Genomic DNA, 27,703 nt, shown 5'->3' with positions numbered 1-27,703 from the left:
AGAGAGAGAGAGAGAGAGTGAGGCTGCTACTGTGCTTTTCATTTATGTCACTGTAGTCAGTTGCTCGATCAGATGAGCCCAACACATTATGGCACAAACAGAACACATGCATTTTATCACAAATCCTGCTGCTTACAAGAGGGTTTGTTAAGCAATAATGTATGACATTTAACATCTGCCAAGCAGGGAGCAAAAGCAGGGGCAAGAGGAAGCGAGCAAGCACAAGGGAAGGCTAAGCACAAAGGTTCAGTGGATCTGGCGGTGTGCAGCACACAAGTTGGATCTCATACACCCAATCAACCAATCATTGACAAGGTACTCCAGTGAGCAAAACACAAGAAACTAATAGAAAACAGTGGTTTGCTAAAGAATACATTGTGTTAACACACAAACAGACACACACACTCAAACACAGCCGACCCAGATTCTCTGCAATATAAATTCAAATGTATTCAGTATTTTCAATATTTAATATGCAATGTCAATCTGTGTGGTGCTTGTGGTTACAAGATCAATCCATTGTGTTTTACATCTTCATCATGTCAGGCATTGGCAACAGCTTCTATTAATTTTTAAACAGTTCTATGAGCTCAGTAAATTGGGTCCAAGGCCACAGGACCAGACTGCAGAAAATTCTCATTAAAGAACATAGACTGAAGAATGTTTTAGGAGGAAAAGAAGGGGAATTAAATCAATTAAAGACTGAAAGTGTAATATGTGTTCACAAACACTGCTGATCTAGTATCAGCTTTATAATTTTCAATAGATATATAATGATCATCTGCTAAAAATTCAAAAGTATGATGGTGCATTCAAGTCCTCCAGGGAAGTTCTTACTTTTACTACAAATTTTTAAGTCCCCCTCCTAAAAAAAATTAATAAAATGTAACCCCTGTCCACAATTTATGTGTTTTCAGGTTTAAGTGACATTTGGTTCCCACCGTGTAGGCAAAAGAGAAGAGAATCCTTTAATGCTTCTTCCAAATGTCATCAGGCACTTTACAAACTGATATGTATGTTCATATGGTCAGGGCAAGTAATAACATTAGTCATCCTAAGTTAAACTTTTAAATTCCAATGGCATTGATGACATATTAACATATGAAACAGCACTATAGCCCAGTTCAAACTGCCAGTGTCTTTATGTCAGCTCTGTACTGTGAAGTTGCTAGTGGGCTTACAGCAATGTATTTGTTGGAAAGCAGCAGCTTCCTTCGTGGTGTCCTGACAGGGAAGCCATGCCTGTTTATTGTTTTCCGTATAGTAGACTCATGAACAGAGATGTTAACTAGTTCCAGTGATGTCACTCTAGGGTTATTTTTTACCTCATTCAGCATTCAGAGTAGCTACAGTAATTAATCATCTCCATTTATAGACAATTTGTCTAACTGTGGACAGATGAATATATAAGCTCTTCGATATAATTGTGTAACCCTTTGCAATTTTTCAAAGCAACAATTCTTGATCATAGGTTTTCTGAGATCTCTTTTTTGCAGGCATGGTCCACTTCAGCAGATACTTCTTGTGAATAGCAAACTCAAAATGCTACACTGGCTTCTCTCTCATTGGTAGTTGCTCCCAAATGTCACTGTTCATTTGCATATAATTAAACTTTTCTGAACTTTGTTTTGGGCATGGCATGCGACAATTTTTGTCACTTGCCAGTGGAAGTTGCTAAGTTCTCATGGAAAATTAATGAGATTGTGTCTCTTTGTTGCTCTGTGTCGCTGGCGGTGTGAACGGGCTTTAAACTGCCTATAAAGTGCAGTGTACCTCTTTGGAGTTTAGAGGAAGACAGACAGATGGGCAGGCAGTGAGTGAAATTACAAGGCCAATTTGCATGACGCTAAAAAGAAACATTACACTAGACCATAACGACCAAAGCTGCCAAAGGCATCATACAATAAAGACAGAGAATGTTGCAATGTACAAAACAACAGAAAGCCAAAAAATTATAAGGCAGAGAATGAGATGTGCATATTGAAAAGAGTGTTGAAAGAGTGAAAGAACAAGAGAGAGAGATGGTACATTTATGCATTTGGCAGATGCTTTTCTCCAAAGCGACTTACAGTGCATTTATTACAGGGACAATCACCCCGGAGCAACCTGGAGTTAAGTGCCTTGCTCAAGGACACAATGCTGGTGGCTGTGGGGATGAAACCAGCAACATTCTGATTAACAGTTATGTGCTTTAGCCCACTACGCTACCACCACTCCTATGGTAAAATGGTAAAATCTTCACCGTTCATCGTCTTTAAAGACTCTCCTCTTCCCACAGTCTTTTTTGTCAAGGAACACTTTGTACAATGGGACCATTGTGATCAACCTCAGATGTGAGGACAATTTCCATGCACTTCTCTTTCTCTTCCATATTACTTTTTTTCATTCTCTACCCTCCCCCAGGGATATACGTCCACAAACTTAAACACACTCTCTTGCTGCCTCTCGACAGCTTTGTCTTCACTTATAGAATTTTATCAAATTTTTTCAGGTTTTTAAACTCACAAGGGATGGGTCCAAAAACTGACTTGCTGATAAGTGAGGCCCACAAGTTTCGTAAGTTTAGATTTTTTAGCAATGGTGCTGTATTAGCATGATGCTAGTGTGCATGGTAAAACTCTCTAGGAAAAGTTGCATTACATACATTCTTAAATGTGCAATCTTGGGTTACTGTTGTGGTAATACACCTCAGTACTCAAGTGGATGATAAAGTTCAAATAACTGTACCAACATCTGTGATTTTGAATCACTATCACACAAATCATGGGTACAAAGGCTGTTCATGATTTTATAACAATTATGTTTTACTCTTTTATTCACACCCTGCAATGTTATTGTCACAGTCTGGCCTGACTGTGCCTCCTCTGACTGTCAGTTTGTCTTGTCTGAGTGTTTTCCTATGTTGGATTTTTCTATCTCTCTCCCTCTTGTGTTTTACTGGTGCTATGTGGAGAGCACCAGCTCTGTTAACCGGACAACAGCTCGTTCTCCAATTAACAATCATCGGCAGCACCACCGGGAGGAGGAGGACCCTGCTGTTGACCGCTGGAAGGCGGAGGAGCCTGCAGGTGACTGCCAGGAAGGCCATAGGGACTGGATATTAGTGGCCACCCAGGCAACAGCAGCCGACGCTGACCCCTCCAGGAGTGCTGCAGCAGACTTGGGCCCCTTGTGGCGGTCAACAACGAGCCCCTCCACCTCCTGGTGGAACTTGCTCATTCCCTCAGTCTTCCACCCTGGTCGGCTGACCCTGTGTCTGTCCTGAGGCCTCCTCCCAGGCTGCCAGACCTCACTCCCTTCCCCAGGCCACCGGACCCCGCCCCTTTTCTCAAGGGGTCCGACCGAGGAGGGGTAAAGTCACAGTCTGGCATGACTGTGCCTCCTCTGACTGTCAGTTTGTATTGTCTGAGTGTTTCCCTTTGTTGGTTTTGACTCTCTCTCCCTCTTGTGTTTCACTGGTGCCACGTGGAGAATGCCAGCTCTGTTACCTGGACAAATTAACAAACATTGGCGGCACCTGCTCCCTATCAACCCTTCCCTTCTTAAGCTCCCCTCGTGTTGAGTTCTCTGTCGAATTGTTTCTAATGTTGTAATGTTTGTCTCCAGGTGGTTGGTTCCAGTGTGATACATACTTCAGTTGGGTCTCATGTTTGTTTGTTTCTTTAGTTATGTCTTCTGTTTTTCCCCCTTGTGGGTGTTTTGGTTTGTATTTTTCAAATAAAACTCTGTTGACTTGACTCCTGTGTTTGGGTCCTGCCTTGCTCCCTCGTGACAGTTATTAGTATCTCTAGTAGTACCTCTAGTACCAGATTGATTGTTAGACTTTGGACTCGGAGACCAACCCCAAGCCCAGAAAAGGATGTTTAAAACAAAAGTGAAAATGAAGCGAAAGTGCCATAGAATTGACACGAAATTACATGGTTGCTTCAGTAAATGTGCTTTTCATGTAACATTTCCCTTTTAAACACTTATCGGTTAAGTTTAGGCATTGGTTAAGGGTAAGGATGTCTGTTTTGATCAGCTCTCATTTATCTTTTAGTCAAGTCATTTTTATTTGTATAGCGCCTTTCACAACACATTGTTTGAAAGCAGCTTTACAGAAAATTATGCATTATCAGAAAATTAAACTGTAATATATATAATGTCTTAGAATCATCATTGTGTAGCTTGATAAAATACGTAAAATAGTGTAGTTTTTAGTACACTATTGGTTAGGTTTAGGTTAAAGTTTTAGGTTAGGGAGGTCTAACATTCACTTTAAAAACCTTGTTTGATTACAACATAATTTCACTTGCTTTTGGCACCCCGAGCTGGACATTTCACAGGGAAATTACAGCCAAACGTGAAATGAAGCACTTAATTTTGGTTTGCAAAAAATTTTGTCATTGTCACATAAATTAAACGAGATCAGGCTATCTACTACAGCAGATGCAGACAGTTTAACGGTGCAGTATGTAACAATTTTCATGTAATATTTCACCCTTTTTGCCAATGTGTGAATGGTTTGTAAGGCAACTTAAAACAATTAGCCCTTCCCGGACTTCCTAGGTTGCCTATTAATGCAAGTAGACTGATTTTCATGCCAAGGGAGTGGGTCGGTTTTGCCGGGAAAATCCAAAGGATGTGACGTTTATGCAAACTCCTAAGTGGGAACTAAGCGGGAACATGATCATGGTCAAGTGAAAACTAGAGTGAACATTGGCAGGGCACTTGATGGAGGGACCTTGTTTTGTTTTTGGGGATCAAAACCGACCCTTAATTGTCATTCTTCTTATTGGACAGGTAAGCTTACATAACTACAAAGCATATGAAATATAGTGCCATAAGGACTGATCTGTGTAATTTTATTTAACTTGATCTTGCCTGCTAACGCCGACGAATTGCAAGCTACCTTGCTTCGTAACTTTCAAATAATTTCAACAATCTTTTCTTTATACTAAAAGTCAGGTATACAGTATAAATTTAAGTAAATATGCTGGTTTCTTGATCATATTACAACATATGACATACAAAACATAAAATAGTGCAACATAACAGTGTAGTGCAACAGTAAACTGTATGGTATATTTTGGTAATATGTAGCTGTATGTGAGTATCAGTATGCTATGTTAGCTGATAAGTAGTTTTAGTTTAGTCTCAAATTTGTAGTTAAATAATCATAACAGTGTAATTTTAATTATGCTACCTTATCTGTCAGCATGACGTCGGTGGATCACGTTCAATCTCTTTGTACGTTACGTCATTGTTTTGGCCGATTCTCGCTTGCTCGCGTCCTATGGATTGTGTGCACGAGCAACAGGTGGCTGGCTGCAGTTCACTTAACGGCCACAGGTGCCGTTAATAACAAGGGTATCTGAGTCTTACATACTGCACCTTTTAAGTTAATGTTTGCTACGGCGCTCCTTGTGGCAACACTGAGAATGCAAGTCATACCTACAAAAAGATTTTAATCTTTCATGATACTTTAAAATTTTTTCAAGACATTCATTAACAATTGGCAGAATTGGAACAATTGGAACAAAACAATGACGTAACGTACAAAGAAATTGAACATGATCCACCGGCATCATGCTGACAAATATGGTAGCATAATTAATGTTCATTATAAGTTCAGTTCCATTCCACTGCACATTGTTCTGTTGTTTTTGAACACAAGAAAACCCCTAAAAATAAACTCTAATCCGGGTCAGGCGAACCTCAAATCAGCCTAAATATTCACTTCCTTAAGACCAATTAGTCAACTAGTCATTCACGCAACCCACCAACTAGTTAATTTTGAATATACATAGATTTGCACATACCTCATTAGGTGACACAGTTAGAACACTCCGGCTCTTCCTCATCTTCTGTCTTCCTCTCCTCGTACTGCACAGGCCTTCTACTCCTGCACAAAAAATCAGCACAAACCCACACAATTAACTCTCGCAGCAAAGAAAGAAATAAAAGAGAAAAAAAAAGACATTTGACCTCACTTGTTCGAGAAAGAGTTGCCTCAGGGTAAAGATAAGATGGAGAGCCTTTCACAATTCTTTCAGAGTGATATAGAGAGAATCACAGTTCTCCAACAAATGAATTCAAGCTGGCATGAGGAATCAAAAGCCCAAAACTTTTTACATAAATAAATGATTAGCACTATTGAAAATTTTGAAATACTTTTTGAAAAATAAAACACTCAATGCACACTTAAAAGATGATGACCCAGTCATATGAGTAGCCTACTAAAAGCAGATTTTATCTTTAATAAAGAGTGTGTTTCCTCATGGTGGCTGACATGTTGAAATCAAACTTTATCTCAGTAACACCACTGTTATTGGACACTTTTGCTTATAGAATAAATTAAACATGTCTGACTGTAAATTTCTCGAGTGCAGTTCTACTAGAGATGTCAATTTTCAGACATGCGCATAATCAATCGTTGTGGAAATTAAAGCTCAAATAATTGATCATTCGTTAACGTTAATACCGCAAAATACATTCAGAGTACTCCAAAAATATGTGCATGTAGCCTGCTCATTAACTAAAATGTATACACATAAAAATGCAAGTATTGGCATGAAAATGTGTGAATATTTAATTTCTGTTAATTCATAACTGTTAATAATAACTTGTATACATATTTGAGTTCATTAAAACTTCATTGTGAGATATTTTTGACCTTTGGGCTTATTTTTTATTCAAAATGAATTCAAATCATAACATGCTGTGTAAACACAGTACATAATGTAACATTTCTCTGGTGCTGGTGAGATGGCAGCTGAATGTGCCTTCGTGCTTTCCTGGCAATCCCTGACTCAATTGTAGTTTGTGATGAAAAAAGGAGACCAGCATATCAAAAGTGCCTGTTGTCATGTTGTCCTTTAACACACTATCATGGTGTACATAGAAAACACCATGTTCATTTACAGAGAAAAGTTCCAAAATTGTTTACATTGAGACTTCTTCATCTCTGATCTGTGTGTCTGTGCGGTTCTTCTGTGATGCAAGCACATACGCACACTCTAGTGGCGGATGGCTGTATAGACAGACTGATCAATGCTGGCATGATTACTGAACGCATTTGTTCTGAAATTAATTAATCGAAGATAGATAAGCTTAATCAATCAAATTATTAACTACAATTAATCGATTATCAATTAATAAAAAAAATCCAACATTTTTACAACTGCATTGTAAACTGAAAACACTTGCTTTAGCTTGATGCAGCATCCACGCCGTTAAGTGTCAGTATAAGTTCAAGACAGCCATATCAGCCAGCACAGCATAAAAAAACTTGGACTTTATACCAGAGATCTTCTATACAGAGATAACAACCTCTTTTCGGATACTATACAAATGAATGGAGTGAGCTATAAACTGACATCTACCTGTTGCAAAATTGTCTGTGTCTTCTCTTATAATACAACAATTTTACTCCACACAATGTTCTTCTAAAAGGATTGTTTAGAGTAAAACATGTTGAAGATTAGTGGACAGGTGAACAATTCATTAAATGATGAGCGTTTCCTCACAAAAGCAGTTTATTCATTGTAATGAAGCATCTGCTCCATAGACATCCATTAAAAAAAACAGCCTCTTGTTTCATCGCCAGTCTACAACCCATAGAATGTCTGTTGAACCGCTGCATTATGCTATTTTAAGCTAAGCTTGTAGGCCCCCTATTAGAAGGGTTTTGTTTATAATTACACCCATCTGTGTGGATGCAGAAATCACACAAATGCAAAATTTTCATCCCTACAGAAATACCCTTTTATTGTGCAACCAAAAGTTTCAGATAATAGGGGTGATCTCAACATGGCAGTCACTATGTAGAGGGAACCTGTTCTTGTAGAACAAAAAGAGTCTTTATCTCCTACGTGTTAGTGATTTTAAACATATGTACTTAGGTGTAACATGTCAGGATGTAACGAGGACTCAGGCTGGTTGGGATCCATATGCGGCTTTATTAGGTAAGTGCAAACACAGGTTGTACAGGCAGGGTCAGAAAATGGTCAAACAGGGTTAGAAGAGGACAGGCAGGCTCGAAACAAGAACAGGCAGAGGGTCAGGGCAGGCAGCAAACTATCGTGAACGGTAACCAGGCTGGGAGGGCTAAGGCAGGCGGCAAACTACCGTGGTCGAGGGAAAACAGACTAGGTCGGTACACTGGATAACTAGACTAAAGAATAAACACGCTCAGAAATGTGGCCTAGGCAAACAAGACTTCGCAAGGAGGACATAAGCTAGCACGGTTAAATAGACAGGGGTAATGGGCATCAGCTGGGGAACAATCAAGCCGGGGTGAGTGAGCTAATGGGGAAATGAGTAAGGGCGGTTAGTACTCGGGCGAGAGCGATCTCCGAAGACCGGGAGAGGAGGCGCCCTCGCCGGTGTTCGTGACAGACCCCCCCCCCCCTGTGAGCGGCTCCTGAAGCGAAGACGAGACCTACGCCGAGGTCTTCCCCTAGGTCGAGGGGCCGGTCTCTCCGGGTTGGCCCGATGGAACTCGGTGATGAGGTTGGGGTCGAGGATGTCACTGGTGTCGACCCAGGATCTCTCCTCCGGGCCGTACCCCTCCCAGTCTACCAGGTACTGGATCTGACCTCGGCGTCGCCTGGAGTCGAGCAGTCTTCGCACCAGGAATGCTTCCTCACCGCCCACCACCAAGGGAGGGGGGCCGTGGGTTGCCTCCTCATCGGCCCTCGGAGCGTCGGCCGGTTTCAGTAGGGAAACATGGAAGGAAGGAGAAACACGGTAATTAGAGGGGAGTTGCAAGCGAACAGTGACAGGGTTAATTTTACTAAGGATTTTGAAGGGACCCACAAACCTTGGACTGAGTTTCTTGCAGGGTAGGTGGAGACGGAGGTCTCGGGTGGAGAGCCAAACCCATTGGCCCGGGGCATAGTCGGGGCCGGGGCGGCGATGTCGGTCCGCCTGCGTCCTGAAGCGGTTTACGGCCCGCTGTAGGTGGACGTGGGCCTGGTTCCACACTGCCTCACTACGTTGAACCCAGTCATTAACAGCAGGGACCTCCAAGGGTTCTCCAGACCAGGGAAACAGCGGGGGCTGGTACCCCAGGATGCACTGAAAGTGGGTCAGGTTGGTGGATGGCTTGAGAAGGGAGTTTTGGGCGTACTCGGCCCATGGGAGGAACCGGCTCCAGTCCGACTGGTTGAGGTTACAGTACGTGCGTAGGAACCTGGTCACCTCCTGGTTGAGTCACTCCGCCTGGCCATTGGACTGAGGGTGGTACCCTGAGGAGAGACTGAGGTTGACATTTAGCAGGCGGAAGAAGGCCTTCCAAACCCTGGAAGTGAACTGGGTTCCCCGGTCTGAGACAATATCCTCGGGAAGTCCGTAGAGACGGAACACATATTGGAACAGATGTTCGGCGGTTTCTAGGGCGGTGGGCAGTTTGGGCAGGGGTATGAGGCGGCAGGCCTTTGAGAAGCGGTCCACGACGGTGAGTATGGTGGTGTGTCCATGGGAGCTGGGCAGGTCAGTGACGAAGTCCACCGCGATGTGAGACCAGGGGCGCTGCGGTGTGGGTAGAGGCTGTAGAAGTCCAGCCGGAGGCTGCTTGGAGGACTTCGCCAAGTTGCACACCCGACACCTCCTCACGAAATCGGAGGCGTCCTCAGATAGCGACTCCCACCAAAAGCGGTTTCTCAGGAGGCGCGTAGTTGCCGTGATGCCTGGGTGCCTGGAGGTTTGGGCGTCATGTACCCAGCGGAGTACTCTCTCCCGGAGGTCGGGGGCACGAATGTCCTGTCAGGTGGACACTCGGGAGGTGGCAGAGCAGAGACATGAGCCTGGGTTATGTCAGCCATGATGTCCCACTGGACGGGAGCCAGGATGAGCGCGGGGGGAACAATGGGTTCGGCAGAAGGTTTCGGAGGTTCGGCCTCGTGCTGCCGGGAGAGCAAGTCGGCCTTGCTGTTCTTGGACCCTGGGAGGTAGGAAATGGAAAAGTCAAAGCGGGTGAAGAATAAGGCCCATCTGGCTTGTCGGGGGTTGAGGCGTTTGGCTGAGCGGAGGTATTCAAGGTTGCGATGGTCGGTCAAGACCTGGAACGGGTGTCTGGCTCCCTCCAGCCAGTGTCGCCACTCCTCCAGAGCGGCCTTGATGGCCAGGAGCTCGCGGTTGCCGACGTCGTAGTTTTGTTCGGCGGCGGTGAGTTTGCGTGAGTAGAAGGCACAGGGGAATAGCTTCGGTGGATTGCCATGGCGCTGCGAGAGTACGGCTCCCATGCCGGTGTTAGAAGCGTCCACCTCCACCACGAAGGGAGCGTCAGGGTTGGGGTGGTGCAGGATGGGTGCAGTAGTGAAGCGTTCTTTAAGATGGGCTAGGGCTTGGAGGGCATCGGCGGACCAGTGAAGCTTGGTTCTCCCCCCTTTTACCATGGCGGTGAGTGGTGAGGCGATGGAGCTGAAGTTCCTGATGAACCGGCGATAGAAATTAGCGAAGCCCAGGAAACGTTGAAGCTCCCTCACCGTTGTGGGTTGGGGCCACTCCCGAACGGCCCGTACCTTATTGTCGTCCATAGCCACCCCTTCTGGACTAATAACGTACCCCAGGAAGGTAACTGACCTTAGGTGGAACTCACATTTCTCGGCTTTGGCGTACAGCTGGTGTTTGATCAGGCGCTTGAGCACCGTTCTGACCTGACTGACGTGTTCCTCGATCGAGTCAGAGTAGATCAGGATGTCGTAGATGTAGACCACTAGGCACCGGTTGAGCATGTCTCTGAACACGTCGTTGATGAAGGACTGGAACACCGACGGGCTATTGGACAAACCGAAAGGCATGACCAGATATTCATAGTGGCCGCTGGTGGTAGAAAAGGCGGTCTTCCACTTGTCACCCTCCCGGATGCGAATGAGGTTGTAGGCGCACCTTAGGTCCAGCTTGGTGTAGACCTTCGCAGTTCTTAGCTGTTCCAGGGCTGCAGGGATTAGAGGCAGAGGGTAGCGGAACTTGACTGTGACGTCATTAAGACCCCGGTAGTCGATACAAGGGCGGACAGAGCCGTCCATCTTGCCCACAAAGAAGAATCCGGCTGCCGCCGGGGAGGTGGAGGGCCGGATGAATCCCTTGGCTAGTTCCTCCTCGATGTAGGACTTCATGGCTTGGGACTCGGGTTCAGACAAGGGAAAGATGCGGCCGCAGGGTGGTGTAGCTCCTGGCAGTAAATCTATAGCGCAGTCACTAGGCCGGTGGGGCGGCAGGAGGGAGGCCCTGGCCTTGCTGAAGGCCTCGCCCAGGTCAGCATATTCACTGGGAATGAGAGGGGAAAGACCGGGCACCACCTGAACCTTGGTGGCCCCCAAGCTGGGAGAAAGCACGGGCTTTAGACATCTGGTTGAACAGGCCGTGCCCCACTGAGTGATTTGGTTGGTTCGCCAGGAGATACGAGGGTCGTGGAGGCGGAGCCAGGGGAGACCGAGAACTACTGGATGGTGGGGGGAGGTGACGACGTTCAGGCGCACGGTCTCAGTGTGTAGGACGCCCACCTGCAGGAGGACGTCGATTGTGGTGTAATTCACTCGACCGGTGCCTAGAGGGCGCCCGTCTAACGCCGCCACTGTCAATGGAGGAAGGCAGACCGTTAGGGGAATGTTATGCCGTCTGCAAAAACTCTCATCAATGAAGTTACCCGCTGCGCCGGAATCTATCATGGCCTGAGTGCTAACACTGTCTGATAAAAAACCGAGCTTGACAGGCACTTCTATACAGTCCCCGGTAAGAGAGGAAGAGAGCAGCAAACTCACCCCGGGTCGCTGAGGCTCGGGCGGCCGAGTTGGGCAGTTGGCGCGAATGTGTCCGGCTTGGCCACAATACAGGCAGAGGTGGTTGGAGAGGCGGCGTTCTCTCTCTTCCGTGGAGCGGGCTGCAGAGTCAATCTGACCGGTCGTCTAGCGCGGATGAGATTATCCACGCGAATCGCCAGCGCGATGAACTGTTCCAGGGAAATTCCCTCATTGCGACAGGCCAGTTCCAACTGGAGATGCGAATTCAGCCCCTGTCGGAAGAGGAGCGTGAATGTGCTCTCAAGCCAGCCGGTTTGCGTAGCGAGGGTACGGAAGGTGAGAGCATAATCCGCAGCCGTGCGATTTCCCTGGCGAAGCGCCAGTAGCTGTTCCCCGGCACTCTTGCCGCTCTCTGGGTGATCGAAGACTGCAATGAGGCTCTGCATGAACGAGTCATAGGTGTATTGACCGAACCCTTGGTTGGTCCAGATCGCGGTCGCCCAGTCGAGAGCTCGGCCCGTGAGCACCGAGCTGACGAAGAGGATCTTGCTTTTGTCAGTGGGGTACAGCGCCGGTTGTTGCGAGAGGAAAATGGAGCATTGCATGACGAAGCCTCTGCATTTGTGGGGTGTGCCATCATACTTTTCTGGGAGCGCGAGTCACGGGTTTGCAGAGGGTTGAGAGCTCGGAGTGAGTACGGGAGCTGGATTGGGAGGAGGCGCCTCGGCTGTGGGCACAGGAGCGGGTGCCGGTGTAGGTTGGTGCGAGGCCTGGACGGTTCGCATAATCTCCTCCATGGCAGCTGTGAGACGCCCGAGCTGATGATGTTGGGCGGATAACAGGTTTGCCTGAGTGGAGAGTTCTTCTGACATTCGGGCTATTACCGCTGGATCGATGGGTGGCGAAGTCTTCTGTAACGAGGACTCAGGCTGGTTGGGATCCATATGCGGCTTTATTAGGTAAGTGCAAACACAGGTTGTACAGGCAGGGTCAGAAAATGGTCAAACAGGGTTAGAAGAGGACAGGCAGGCTCGAAACAAGAACAGGCAGAGGGTCAGGGCAGGCAGCAAACTATCATGAACGGTAACCAGGCTGGGAGGGCTAAGGCAGGCGGCAAACTAACGTGGTCGAGGGAAAACAGACTAGGTCGGTACACTGGATAACTAGACTAAAGAATAAACACGCTCAGAAATGTGGCCTAGGCAAACAAGACTTCGCAAGGAGGACATAAGCTAGCACGGTTAAATAGACAGGGGTAATGGGCATCAGCTGGGGAACAATCAAGCCGGGGTGAGTGAGCTAATGGGGAAATGAGTAAGGGCAGTTAGTACTCGGGCGAGAGCGATCTCCGAAGACCGGGAGAGGAGGCGCCCTCGCCGGTGTTCGTGACACAGGACAATCAATGTTCCCATGGAAACACTAATCATGCAATCCAGCAGTGCCTGAGAAACAATGAGGGAGAGAAAATAGGAAAACACACAGAACAAACCGACAAACTCACCGGAGCCCTGAAAGTAAAAGATTTTTGCATAAACGTGGTGGTGGGGGCATGCTTGAGTGCTGGCTTGTGGAGGGAAAGTGAGATCAGTAGATCAGAATGGTAAGGATCATCACCTGGCAATGATTGTTTCTAACAGCTGTTTGTCATTGCAGTAACAGTGGAGACATGTTTTAAGAGCGAGCCAGTCCCCAGTGAGGGGAGAGCTACCCCACACTCAGAGAGAGCGTGTGCTGACCTTCCTCTGAAAAGCGAGTTTTGTTGATTGAAGTTCTGAAAAGCCAATTTTGTGTTATAAAATAAATTACCTTTGAGTTGAGTTTCTCTGACTCCTGCTTCCTCCTTGCACCCCATCACAAACTATGTTACAGTGAAAAAATAACGTAGAGCACCTTAAAAGTAGACTTCATCAGTAAATATTAATATTGTGTGAAATAGTTTTTCCATAACAAGGATATGAGCATCATACATTTCTACATTGCTACACCCAATTCCTCTGATTCTAGCCAGTGCTATATTCAAATGATCTATGGGAGATCTATGGGAAACAGACTTCAACACTTAAGATCATTCTTAGCAATGCTAGTTGTTCTACATTTCACCTCCAAGCCTGAAAAGGTTTAGCTAACTGCTTGCGTTCAGTACACATTAACTGTATCTACAAAACACTTATGAAACTATGTATAAATTCATGATGTGAATTTGTCAGAATGTGAATCATGAGTGTGTTAATAAAACACTGTAATGTAGTCTTTCCCATTTGACCCACCTTAAATAAATAAACATCTATTTCACATTAAGTGTTTTGATTAGCATGTCTACATTGTGAATCTGCACTCACCTAAAGGATTATTAGGAACACCTGTTCAATTTCTCATTAATGCAATTATCTAATCAACCAATCACATGGCAGTTGCTTCAATACATTTAGGGGTGTGGTCCTGGTCAAGACAATCTCCTGAACTCCAAACTGAATGTCAGAATGGGAAAGAAAGGTGATTTAAGCAATTTTGAGCGTGGCATGGTTGTTGGTGCCAGACGGGCCGGTCTGAGTATTTCACAATCTGCTCAGTTACTGGGATTTTCACGCACAACCATTTCTAGGGTTTACAAAGAATGGTGTGAAAAGGGAAAAACATCCAGTACGCGGCAGTCCTGTGGGCGAAAATGCCTTGTTGATGCTAGAGGTCAGAGCAGAATGGGCCGACTGATTCAAGCTGATAGAAGAGCAACTTTGCCTGAAATAACCACTCATTACAACCGAGGTATGCAGCAAAACATTTGTGAAGCCACAACACGCACAACCTTGAGGCGGATGGGCTACAACAGCAGAAGACTCCACCGGGTACCACTCATCTCCACTACAAATAGGAAAAAGAGCAAGAGCTCACCAAAATTGGACAGTTGAAGACTGGAAAAATGTTGCCTGGTCTGATGAGTCTTGATTTCTGTTGAGACATTCAGATGGTGGAGTCAGAATTTGGATCCATCATGCCTTGTTACCACTGTGCAGGCTGGTGGTGGTGGTGTAATGGTGTGGGGGATGTTTTCTTGGCACACTTTAGGCCCCTTAGTGCCAACTGGGCATCGTTTAAATGCCACGGCCTACCTGAGCATTGTTTCTGACCATGTTCATCCCTTTATGGTCACCATGTACCCATCCTCTGATGGCTACTTCCAGCAGGATAATGCACCATGTCACAAAGCAAGAATCATTTCAAATTGGTTTCTTGAACATGACAATGAGTTCACTGTACTAAAATGGCCCCCACAGTCACCAGATCTCAACCCAACAGAGCATCTTTGGGATGTGGTGGAACGGGAGCTTCGTGCCCTGGATGTGCATCCCACAAATCTCCATCAACTGCAAGATGCTATCCTATCAATATGGGCCAACATTTCTAAAGAATGCTTTCAGCACCTTGTTGAATCAATGCCACGTAGAATTAAGGCAGTTCTGAAGGCGAAAGGGGGTCAAACACAGTATTAGTATGGTGTTCCTAATAATCCTTTAGATGAGTGTAAGTCTGAGGGTCCTGCTCAATCAAGATCTGTACTGGGTTGATGGTTGAGGTTCACAACACAGATGGGCTGATTTTTACAATTTGGCAAATCTGTGACTCTTGAGCGAGCAATCAAATATTGCAAACCAGTTAGAAAATGACATCAAATGGAGCAGCATCAGCTCAACAAGGAGGAAAATATTACACTGAAAATGTGCTGTTGCTGTAAATTGCCACTTTTCATCCTTTCAAACATCAAGTGCTTTTGAAAATGCATTTTATCAAACAGTGTATTGAATAAAATTCAGACATAATGAAAGAGACCCTGGCTGTATAAAACCATATTTACAAGATGTAATAATCCTAACACTGAAAAATACACTTTGTTTTATTTTACAGTCAGTTCAGGTCCGGCCTGTCATGTCCTAATTCCATTCCCCTTTTCCCCCCCTTTTATCTCCTTGTTAATCTGTATTATAATGTAAAGATGTGTGAAACTAGATATTTTCAGAATCAACCATTTGGTTGGTTGCCTGAACAACTAGTCAACTAAATGGTCTTAAAGGAATATTCTGGGTTCAATAAACATTAACCTGAATCGACAGCATTTGTGGCATAATTTTGATTACCACAAAATTTTATTTTGACTTGCACCTCCTTTTCTTTAAAAAAAAAAAAAAGAAATCTAGGTTCCAGTGAGGCACTTACAATGGAAATGAATAGGGCCAATCTATAAACATTAAAATATTCACTATTTCTAAAGTATAGCCATAAGACATAAACAATATGTGTGTTGCCATGATTTTAGTGTGATAAAACCACTTACTAACCTTTTCTGTCAAATTATAGCCAATTTAACAACTTAATTGTCATGACAATCAGTGGTGTAGTTGGGGCCATATGCACGTATACGCTGTATGCTTACTTTTTTCCCAGCACTGTTTGTGTATAACGACTTCTAAGGATCAATATTTGCATATATCCTCGGTATAACCACTTGTTTTGCTGCTTCAGAAATCCATAATCTCTAGATTTCCTTTAACTGTATTGAATGCTGTTTTGTGAAACTGGAGATTCTTTGTTGTAATTGGTGCATTATCATTGAATTCTACCATTCCCCGCCCCTGACAACCGACACCACCGTCATCAACTGAGGGAATTTATGACATTGAGTAGAGAGAGAGAGAGTCACCCTTATGCTGAAGCAGGTAAAATGAATTAACATAATATGGCAAACGTCCTGTAAAATAAGGAATCGTACTGTAATTAAGGGAAAAATTGAATTCTGTATGAATTCCATATGCAATGCCATTTATCTCGTAATTTAGCATCACACACCATCTCACAAATCGAGAGAAATTGACCTGAAACAGACACCTTTCGCGTGAGTTGTGTGTGATATCGGATGCTAAACATTTGACAGAAACGTTTTCTCAAGATCATTTTGTCAAAATCATATAGCATTCAAGTGCATGTTAATTGTTTCCCACCATTGGGATTTTAAAACACCAGTAAACGCACCTATTCATGACATGCCATTACATTTGATCGCATATGTCAGAGCTCGTTCTGGAAGAGAGAAAGAGGTAAGAAAAACTGCATTATGGCATTAATTCAAAATAAAAGTACAGTAGTACAGGTTTAGTTAAAACACTTAACATGTGTAATGTTAAGTTACAATAACATTAATAATAATAATAATATTTACACACTACACTAATCCAATGAGAAATACACTATTTTCATGTTAAGTCTTTTCTACCCCTTTCTCTCTTCTTCCTGGTCACTGTATTTAACTGTTTTCATTTTAAGTTTAGAAGAGGATGTTCACACTGAATGCTTTTTTGAGTCCATCCGAGCTGTTTTTCAATGTAAAGCAGCGTCTCGTGCAGGAAAGCCTGTTAGTATGGGTCATTCCTACAATCCTGTGTCATTTAAGTCCCCTTTACAAGTGTGTGTGGTATTTATATTGTTTAATTTAACCCGATTACAATATGTAAAGGCTTTTTAAAAAAATAAAGACTTTTTATAATGTTACACACTTTTTTGAAATCATTTTCTATTGCACTGTGTCACTTCCTCATGGCCCAAAAACTGCTCGTCAAACATCTTTGACAAAAATAAATGCTAAATCATTGGATTTCTATTATTCCCCACATACAGTTAAGAGTTTAGTGTTACATTCTCTCACTAACAAGTATTAATTTGTGGTAAATGTGTAATTTTAACACTGATAGTGGAGTTTTTTTGTGTGTCCCTTGATTTATTGCACACGAGTGCAATACTGTTACTTTGATTTTAGTTTTTTTTTTAAGAAAAGGACGGACGAGTTGAGTTTTCCCTGTGACTTTACGTTTTGTGCAACTCTTTTTTTGATACTATTTAGTACAGTCCAATCCAGGTGCCAGGTGACACGTTACGCACAGTCATTGTCCATACATCTGGAAAAATTGGGCTGCATGCAGACAGTCTGCGGAAGCTTTAATGATGACGAAACACAACACGTTCTCACTCCCAAGGCATCAAAGACTGATGCTTGTGCAAGAGCCCTGCGTGTCAATCTACAGATGCCAAAAGCTCCCAATGGCATCAGTTTCCGACACAACCAGCAAGTACCTTATTTTAAATGAGAAACCTTTGATGTCATCTGATTGATACGATGGGTATTACAATTTTACATTGTTTAATTATGCGCTGGGGTAAAATCTTGGCATCATGACATATGTTTGGGGTATGATTTTAATTTCAATTTAAATCAGTAACATTTATTCAGTGGTTATTATTTAATCTGTTTTTTTATCTGTCTGTTTAATCTGTCTGTACACATCCTGCACTGCTGAAGTGACCCGTTTCATTCCGGGTGTTTTCCGAGTCTTAAAATCATTTTATCTGAAGAACAAACCTAAATGAAAGTGTTTAGTCACCGATCACAGTTACCCTCTATCCACTCTAACACATCCTGCACAAGTTTCATTATAACACATTCAAAATGTTGCCGCCTCAAGAGTAATGACACAGGTTTGACGTCAGAGCCTCAGCGATTATGCCATTGGCTCTCGCGTGTCCTGTGACCGAGTACATTGACCTCAAGTAATGAAACATGCCACGTGCCAGTAGAATCAAGATGACACAGGATCAGGAGGCCTCCACGAAGGGGGTATATTTTTACCGTTTAAAACTTATATAATATTATTATAGTGCATCTTTATAAATAAATTATCGTGACTGTACTTTATCTGCTTGTTACGTCTTTTCTATTGTTGAGAACTGGTTAGGTTAAGGAATAAATATGAGGTTGGGGCTTAAAAATATCTATAAATAGTATAATGTATATCAAATTAAGAATATCTACGTGTCTCTTTCATGTTTTATATAGTTGATTATTGGTTAGGTTTAGAAATGGGGTTGGGTTAGGGAATCTAAAATATTATAAATTATTGTATAATGCAATATCACACTAATATTTTTACAATTATAATAAAACATTCAGGTTAAACACATAAAATAATATTTAAAGATTGATAACTGACAACAAATTTGTCTCATTAGAAACAATGGGGTTTCTCACCAAGTGAATATGAGGACACCAGGGGACCTTTGGCGTCATCATGCAGATGCGGACAGCTTCTGCACACGTGTCAAAATTGGACGGTTAGGGAATGAGAACGGGTTGCGAAACAGCACACTAAAACCGAAGTTTACTTGACAAATCGACAAAGGATTTCTGCGTTAAATTTAAACAAAACACATTTCACATTTCAGTAAGCTATATATATATATATATATATATATATATATATATATATATATATTGGTTAAAAAAACTATTTTAGCAAATAAAATAAAAAGTCCTACAGTTATTGTCGCATTTGTGCAGTCAAAGGACTGTCATTAAACAGAAAACTGAACCTGCCTATGCCTTGGATGGTTTCCACAACTGGAAACATGCATTATTATCATTCAGGGAGCACACTTGAGTCTTGTTTTTTTTCCCCCATAAAGTTTGGTTTTATGTTTTGTTTTTCATCTAAATGTGAGATTACAAAATGTACGTATGGTTCAGGGTCAGGATTAATTGTATTCATTTATTTAACATGCTATTTTTACATATTCAATCACACTATATTAACATGTTAAATCAACAGTTTTATTCAAAACTAGTATTTGTTCAATATCAAATTGATAATTATAAAAATGCAAACAGCCCTTTTGCCTTGAAGAATTGCACATGTGAGGCACTGATAAACTTAGCTGAAAATATGAAGTATTTTATTAGAAGGACTGGAAAAGGCATTGTAAACAAGGGAGAGGTTTTAAAAACAGTGTGGTCCATAAGTCTGACATCACATTGAGTATCTTCACATGCATTCATTTTCATCAATCCAAATAAATTAAATCTGATTGAAGTGCTGTTTATACAGTATTTACCCTAAACATTGCCGTCTAAAACAAATCTTCGTTTACATGTGCATTACATGTTTTCTGAACAAAACGTATGTGCATGCGAAGAGCATCAGTCGTCGCTTTCTGAATAAGCGGAGAAAGGCACCAGGGAGCATGGCAGGAAGAAGCAACATCCCTACAGTCTGTGTGGCTTAACCCTGTTAGTCTCATGCCCTTTCCTCCTTCAATAACCAGACATCTCTTGAAGAGAGTATAGGTAAAGATTGGGGGAAGACTGTTGTCCTTAAAGAATTTACAGATGTGAAATGGAAACAAAATGTTAGAATGACACTGCATTCTTTTTTGCTTTATGTGATGTCATGAAAGAATATATATTCCCCCAGAATATAGAGTGCAAGCCCCCATACCCTTAATAATGCATGTTGCCGTCACTTTGTATAATTATTATTACCTGAGGCAAGTATCATGTAATTTTGAAATCGTGAAATTCATACCACTGTGCATGTGCGCATGTGTGAAAATGTAGTTGGATGTAAAGGTTTACATGGTTAATATTCTTAATAACAGATTATTTACATTTTAGAGAAACCTATTCAATCTGATCTAAATTTAATTCTGATCAAGCTCTGATGGATCGATTAAGGTGTTTACATGATGACTTTTCATTCCGATAAAGCTATCAGTTTAAACGGAATATTAGTTTGCATGTTGTGGCAGGGCGGAGGGCGGGGCCGGGTCGTGATCCTACACACCCGGTCCCGTATTTGGCTAATTATGCCTCCGTGAGGTTTAAAGGCTGACTGCAGAGAACCGGCTTGATGATATAAATCATATTTTAATGAGAAACTTAAAAGACAACATAAACACACATGACGGACATGTCCGCTAACGATCTCTCTCTCCCGCACGGCCCTCTGCAGTCAGCCTTTATCCCTCACGGAGGCATAATTAGCCTAATACGGGACCGGGTGTGTAGGATCACGACCCGGCCCCGCCCTCCGCCCTGCCACACATGTAAACATAGCCATTGAAAATTTGGGATTTAAACCCTCATTTCAAACAAACAAACAGACAGTATATGAAATTTGAAATATTTAAAACAAAGAAATGTTATGAGGTCAAATAAATATTTAATTTATCATCTATTTCAACGTCACTAATCACAAGCAAATTTGTGACATTGACCATATAAACCCCTTTGTACAAAAGGTCAGATTTCCTTGCTTCCATTGAAGCTCACACGATGCTCTTTGGAACATTCTCAAATCATGCTGGGATGAATTATCCTGTCCATGCCATCTGAAGTTCATGTTGTGATTAAAGCAAATGGTGGGCTTTTTCAATTCGACATTTAACTCAAATTATTATGCAGCTAATATGATTTTTAATTTAAAAAAAATGCAAAACAGAAGTATTGTCACTGTTGGACCCTATATTAGTTGCTTAGAATTGATTGGCTGGATGTTACGTAGAGCTGAAAAGTGAAAAAAGAGATTTCTTTGCGAGTTAAAACTGTAAAACATTAACTGAACCCTTTGAACTCAAAGGTCCACTGTGGTCTGCTGCATCCATGCCAACTAGACTGGATTGGAAGTTTCTGAAATTAAAATAGGCCCAGGAGTTTGAACAAATATTTTTAATTTTTGTATTAAATCAGGACCACTGAGAGCAGCACAAGAAATATCCTAGACTCCACACTTACTCAGCAGTGCAGTAAGGACCTTATTTCCCATTTATCTATTCACTCTTCCCCAGTCAAATGTGTTGTCAACATAGTAAATTAATGAAAAATTTGATCTAATATCACACTGTAGCTGCAGCAATCTGTACAATCACCAATCCACAAAAGGAATATTGAGGAGAGTCATTGCCAGCTAAATGACCAATGCCATAAAATCAATATTATATACCACCCTACTAATTACAAAGCCTTGTACTGATGTGCCATGAATGTGTCCACATCTGTTTTGGTTGTACATCTTATTCTCACTTCCTTGCACTCAATTGTACTATATTCTCTTTTTTCATACAAATACAATGTTATTTTTCTACAAATGTTTAGTGCAAGGCTTTGCTCTATACCGTGCACTATGTCTTATGCAATTTTTGTGAGAGAGCTAAATCTAATTGCAATTTACTAGGAGTGTTTGCGCTATATGGGTATTGATACCAAATTTGACACAATTCAGATTCACAAGCTCATGGTTTGATTCGATTCCATTATCGATTCGATTCATATGTGTACATTTCTGTTACAAAGTCAATTTAACTTAAATATAATAGGAATTCTCTCTCAGTTAATGCCCTTAATTAAAGGAACCTTCTAATCAAACCTTCGAACCCTTATATTGAAAAATATTAATTTTACAAATAAAATTGTATCCTTCTGTGGAGCGGAGGGGGGCGGGGCCGGGTCGGAATATCGCACGCCCGGTCCCCAATCGGCCTGATAAAGGCGCGAGGGATAAAGGCGGCCGGTGACGATTGTTCGAGAGAGAGAGAATTACGGGCATGTCCGCATGTGTGTTTGTTTATGTTGTGCTTTAAGTTTCTTATTAAATTATTATTTATGTTGACAAGCGGTTCTCGCCTCCTCCTTGCCCATCCTTTAACTGTTTTACATTGGTGCTGAAACCGGGAAGGAGGAGGATGCCCGTCGCAGAGTCCTCGACACTGCCGTCCACCCAGGGGCGCCGCTGCCATCTACCGGGTGACGGAGTAGCCCGACCGCCCGGATGCGGGAGTGCGGCCGTCGTCCGCGGGGCAAGTGGGGACTGGATACCCCGACCGCCTGGGCGAGGAGCCGCTGCGGGGCGGAGGAGTGCCCTGCCGTCCCCAGAGACGCGGAGGGTCGAGGAAGACCGCCCGTCCGCGAGGAGGAGGAAGAAACTCTCCGACCGCCCGGAGCGGTAGCGCCGCTGCCAGGGGTGGAGGAGTGTCCCCATTTGCCGCCAGAAAAGCGGAGGTGCGTTCTACAAGCAGGGGGTCGACGGTTTCACTCCGGTTCGCCCGGGGGTGGAGCGGCTGTCGTCCGCCTGAGTGTGGAGGAGTGTTCGAGGACCACGCGACGGTACATCAGAGAACCGGTGAGTGAGCTTTTTCTCTCTCTCCTCTCTCTCTCCCTTTCGCACCGTGTTGGCCTTTTCCCTCGCCTATTTTGTTGTTGTTTGTCCCCTTCTGTCTCCTCCCAGGGCGAGGAAGGCGGGGATGACCACGCGAGATACATCCCGCCCCAGGGATAGGGGGGCTGTAAGTCATGCCGGTGGCACCCCGGCCTGAGATAACGCTGGGAGGAATGTGGAGCGGAGGGGGGGCGGGGCCGGAATATCGCGCGAGGGATAAAGGCGGCCGGTGACGATTGTTCGAGAGAGAGAGATTTACGGGCATGTCCGCATGTGTGTTTGTTTATGTTGTGCTTTAAGTTTCTTATTAAATTATTATTTATATTGACAAGCCGGTTCTCGCCTCCTCCTTGCCCATCCTTTAACTGTTTTACACCTTCATTTTTCATTAAATCGGTCACATTTTAACTATTAAAAAAATGTCTAATTCAGTCTATTCCATCAATTGCATATATTATGTAGCATATATATTGTTTACTTGCATAATATGTACAATATTATGTAGAACCCATAATCATTTCTTTAGCACATCTTTAGCACATCCAAATGTGACCAACAACTGACTGTAAAAAACAGAAAGGGTATTAAAAGAGACATTATTCAGTGACATATGGATCTGTGGATCTTGTCTTTGGACAACAACTGTTACTATCAACACACTGTAAAAGGACCTCTGTGCCAAAAACTTCTTCCCCACTATACTACTCAAACACTGGTGAGTGAAATATGAACATTTACTAGCCAGTGGCTAATCATAAACATTTTATTAACATAGCGTGAGATTTGGATGCACAAGTAAGTGATTTACTTGCATTAGGCTACAAATGGTTGCCACATCAAGTGAAAGATTGAACTTGGGCTTTAAGAATCGATATCGAGATTGCTCAAACGAAGATCACAATGCATTAGAAAATCTATATTTTTACCCATACCTAGTATTGAGCATGAAAAATAATATTGCATGTATTAAGGAGTGTGTTCTCATTATAAAATCACATGAATGGGAAATATTATTCGGGAAATCCTCTGGGCAATAGCACAGTTCACAGTTCTGCTGTCATTTCACCATTCTTCTGTGAAAAGCTCTGACATCCCGAAAATAATTACTGTGACTATAACTCTGCTTTTGCTAGATGTTTTCACAAATTACAGACTGTGGACTGCATGTATAATAACACTTCAAGTAAATGTACACACTCTTAGACAGAGTGTTTCAGTGGTTTAACAATTAGTTACAGCTCATTTGCATGAAAGCAGAACTACAGACAAGACTCAAAGGAAACTGTTTCTATGAGACGATTTTCAAATATTGATTTGCACTATTATTTTCCACATAAAACACTGTAAACATTGTGCAGAACAATATTTAGACCTGCATAGAACATGCAAATATGCTGATTTACATAAATAAAAGAAAAAAATATATACCCTGTCGATCAGTACAAAAACAATTACAAACATCACCTGGTTTACCCTAATTTATATCCTGAAAAAAGCTCTTTATATCCCATTATTAAGGCTGCAGTGTGTAATTTCTACACCACTGGTTGAATAGAAGAAATAATGAATCTGCCATTCTGTGGACAAACATGTAGTTCCAGCAAAAAAAGACCCAATTGGTTGAGTCAGTGTTGCTATGTTGGGCTGGTCAAACAAAAAAGTTTTTAAAAAGCACCACAGAGTCACAGTTTTTACACTCTTCAGGGAATTAAACCTATGAATGCTTTACATATAGTTGTCTTGACATGTTAAGGAGGGAAAGTAAAAAGTATTTAAAATAAAAAAATAAGAACTTTTTTTCTTACTAAACTGTTCTTTTTCTCTTCCTCTCAGAATTATTGAGCCATAATACACAAACACCATTTTTCAAATTCACTTATATTAGGTTATTTAGTGATTTTCAGCTGAAAAATGCTCACTGGCATTATCCTGCATCATGTTATTATCATTTAAAACATGTATTAGCAAAACCACTCATTACATAAATACAATATACAGTAGAATCTCAGGCCACATCCGCACTAATGTTTTTCTTGAAAACACAATGATTTTGCTAGGTTTACCAACTCATCCACACTGAAACAGCGTTTTCCTCCACCGAAAACAAAAAAGTTCTCAATAACCACATACTTTAGAAAACGATGACATTAGGAAACAAAACGGATTAGTGTGGATGTGGCAACAATAATATCTCCATAATTTATGCATCCCTTGGATTTGACAGTTTGTGGAGACATTTACCTCAAACAAAATCAAAACAACAAAAATCTCCATTTGGGGGCACAAACAAACTTCTAAATGGCAATGTCCATGCATGTTATTTATTTATGACAATATAAACAAATAACAAGAAAAGCACATGAAGTTTGAAAAATTTTGTATTGACTTTGGGAATTTTTCCAAATAAAGTTGATCTATTGCTCCACTCATTTCCACGCTGCTTTGATTGTTTTTTTAGCATTGAGAACATTCTCTCAGCAATGCTTAGTGAGAGTTATGCAAACCTATTTGCACATCATAATCAAAGAGATAATGATCGCAGTAGGATAATGGGTCTTTAGTGTTTAATCAGTAAATAATCACATTACATTAAAGCTAATAATGTATGTGTAATTTGTGTGACATTAGCATAACAAAAAAGAAATTGCAAAAAAAACAATGATTGGTTTCTCGGACACTCTCTCCTTCTATTGTTAGTCGCCAAAAAGGCAGTCTCTCCCCAAACACATACAGTACCATTGGTTGAGCCAATGGTCCTATGTTGGACTAGTTCGGATGCTCAAAAAAACAAAACACATAATGTTTACATTTTTCATAGAGGTCAGCCAATATATAGCTTACTTATAGTTGACTGCATTTTAAGATGGGATAGGGGTAAGTATTTTACAACATATTTGAGTTTTTATTTGCCTCAATTTTCAATCAGATCAGACACATCAGAGAGAACAAGCTGACAGCATATTTACATTAATTCATTTGAGAAAGGTTAATAGAGTCTCCTCTGCTCAATTTTAACACTATTACAAATCAGGACAGGTGGTACATAAAGAGAGCAGAGCTCCTCTTGGGAGATTAAAGGAAATCTTCTCCAAACAAGCCTTAATGTTCCTCCATAAACAGCTTGCAAAGCTCATAATAATGGGTAGAAGACATAGAGATGAGTGCTGAGAACATGTGGCAATGACCATGAATCAGAGTACCCTGAAAACTATAAGACTGTGAGTAGAGTGTTATTTCACGTATTTCCAAGTACAATTATTTCTCTGGCATGATTGTTTTTCATTCAATTTTGTCAAGCAGTTATCTTAAATGTATTTTCTGTGCACAAGTGCGCCATGTTCAGTAGTGTAGCATTTAGAATGGGTCTACCTGATCTTATAAAAACGTTACTATATCTACATTCTTTTCAAATACATAAGGAAAAGAGACGGTTATGGTTAGGGAAATGGTTAGGTTCGGGGCTCTTTTCGGCAGTTTGGAGCTCCTTCCTCCTTTTGGAGCTCTGCCTGCACCTATGTCCTTCTCCAGTTTTCTCAAGTAGGTATAGCAGGCCGGATATCTCCAAATGAGGAGTGGAATCTCCAAAAGAGTGCAGAGTTACTACAGAAGTGGGCTCAAAAGAGGGTTGCCCCAACTCAAAAAGGAGGTGTCAGTTCCACATACGGTTAAGGTTAGGGAAAGGGATAGTTTTGCTGGTGGTTTGGTGCTCCCACCCCTTTTTGGAGCTCTTGCTGCAGCTATATTCTTCTTAGTTTTCTGGTGAAATGAACACTAGAGGCATTAAAACAACTACTTTTATTTCCTTTCACACAAATCACGAGTAAAAGGGCACATTATTAGTTCATAAACACAATGTCCCTCACACAATGCTAACATCAAAACTCAAAAGAGCATAACTTGGGAGGCAATACATTGTAACACTTGTTTTGTTGATTTAAAACTACATAGAGCTTTAACCTTAAAAATCTGTTAAGGAGAAAACTTAATTTGCTTTTAGCGACACTCACTGAACATTATATAGTGAAACTGCTGCAAAACTGTATGTGTAAGGAGTCACGTAACAACATTTTTAAAAAGTGTCACATTTTTTCATGAGAACAGGCCCATCTAATGAAAGTGAAGATAACAAGCTGTTAACAATGACATTACATTCCTCTAAGCAATTTCATCTGTGAACAGTTTTCATCCAAATCCTCAAACCTATCGATTAGAAATGCTCTTTGGTGCTACTGGGGAATGCTTTTACAATACACAATCAAGATCACACAGTGTGAGTGGTGCCAGCATCAAATCGAACAATAAGAAAAGGTGGTATCTAGATCTTCTTTTTAATAGGTAAAAATACCATCAGAAAAAGTAGACGTTCTTGATTAAGTGGCGAGGATTAAAAAAAGAAAGAACAATTTAGTGGTAGATGTCATTCATCTTTCTCACTCAATAGTCAGCAAACTCAATACCTGAACTATCAATTCGAGATGAACATATCAATTACAGAATGCCAGCATCAACTATGAAACAGCCCTCCACAGCTTGTTAAACACACACAAAGTTTCTATGGCTCAAGAGAGAGAGAAAAAGGTTTGTTAAAATAGTCTTTGAGCTTGTCATACAGCTTATGAAATCTTTAAAGTGTCATTATTCAAACTGTTTAAAAAATTAATGAGGAGACTTCTTGCACCCAGTGGTTGCAGGTGACAGAAGAACTGTGTCTTTTTAAGTTTTCCCCACAGGACAGAAACAAGTGCCTAGACGTCAGAAGAACACAGCAATCGTTGCATATAAAGGTGCCATGGAAATGTCCTGTTTGTTGAATGTAATGTTGCATGCAATGGATTCCCAGCTGACACTATCTTGCCACCAGATACCAGTCACACAGGCATCCTATACTCTCAAATGGGACATACGTGAATACAAACACCTCCTCCCTTCTGTCATTTCTCCAAACACTAG

The 27,703-nt window shown here is 42.0% G+C and overlaps 1 protein-coding gene across 1 annotated transcript in view; it reads right to left on the bottom strand.

Moving 5' to 3' along the window:
* Positions 1-27,703, bottom strand: part of LOC127646716 (cAMP-specific 3',5'-cyclic phosphodiesterase 4B-like) — a 278,575-nt gene that overhangs the window by 200,362 nt on the left and 50,510 nt on the right. The window contains exon 2 of the mRNA XM_052130547.1: positions 5,802-5,884. Coding sequence (XP_051986507.1) covers positions 5,802-5,843 — 42 coding nt within the window. The 5' untranslated portion in view covers positions 5,844-5,884. The remainder of the gene's footprint in view (positions 1-5,801; positions 5,885-27,703) is intronic.

This window comes from Xyrauchen texanus, chromosome 7 (assembly GCF_025860055.1).
Source record: "Xyrauchen texanus isolate HMW12.3.18 chromosome 7, RBS_HiC_50CHRs, whole genome shotgun sequence".
Taxonomy (NCBI): domain Eukaryota; kingdom Metazoa; phylum Chordata; class Actinopteri; order Cypriniformes; family Catostomidae; genus Xyrauchen; species Xyrauchen texanus.
Note: the sequence above shows the minus strand (reverse complement) of the source record. Positions and strands in the feature narration are given on the sequence as shown.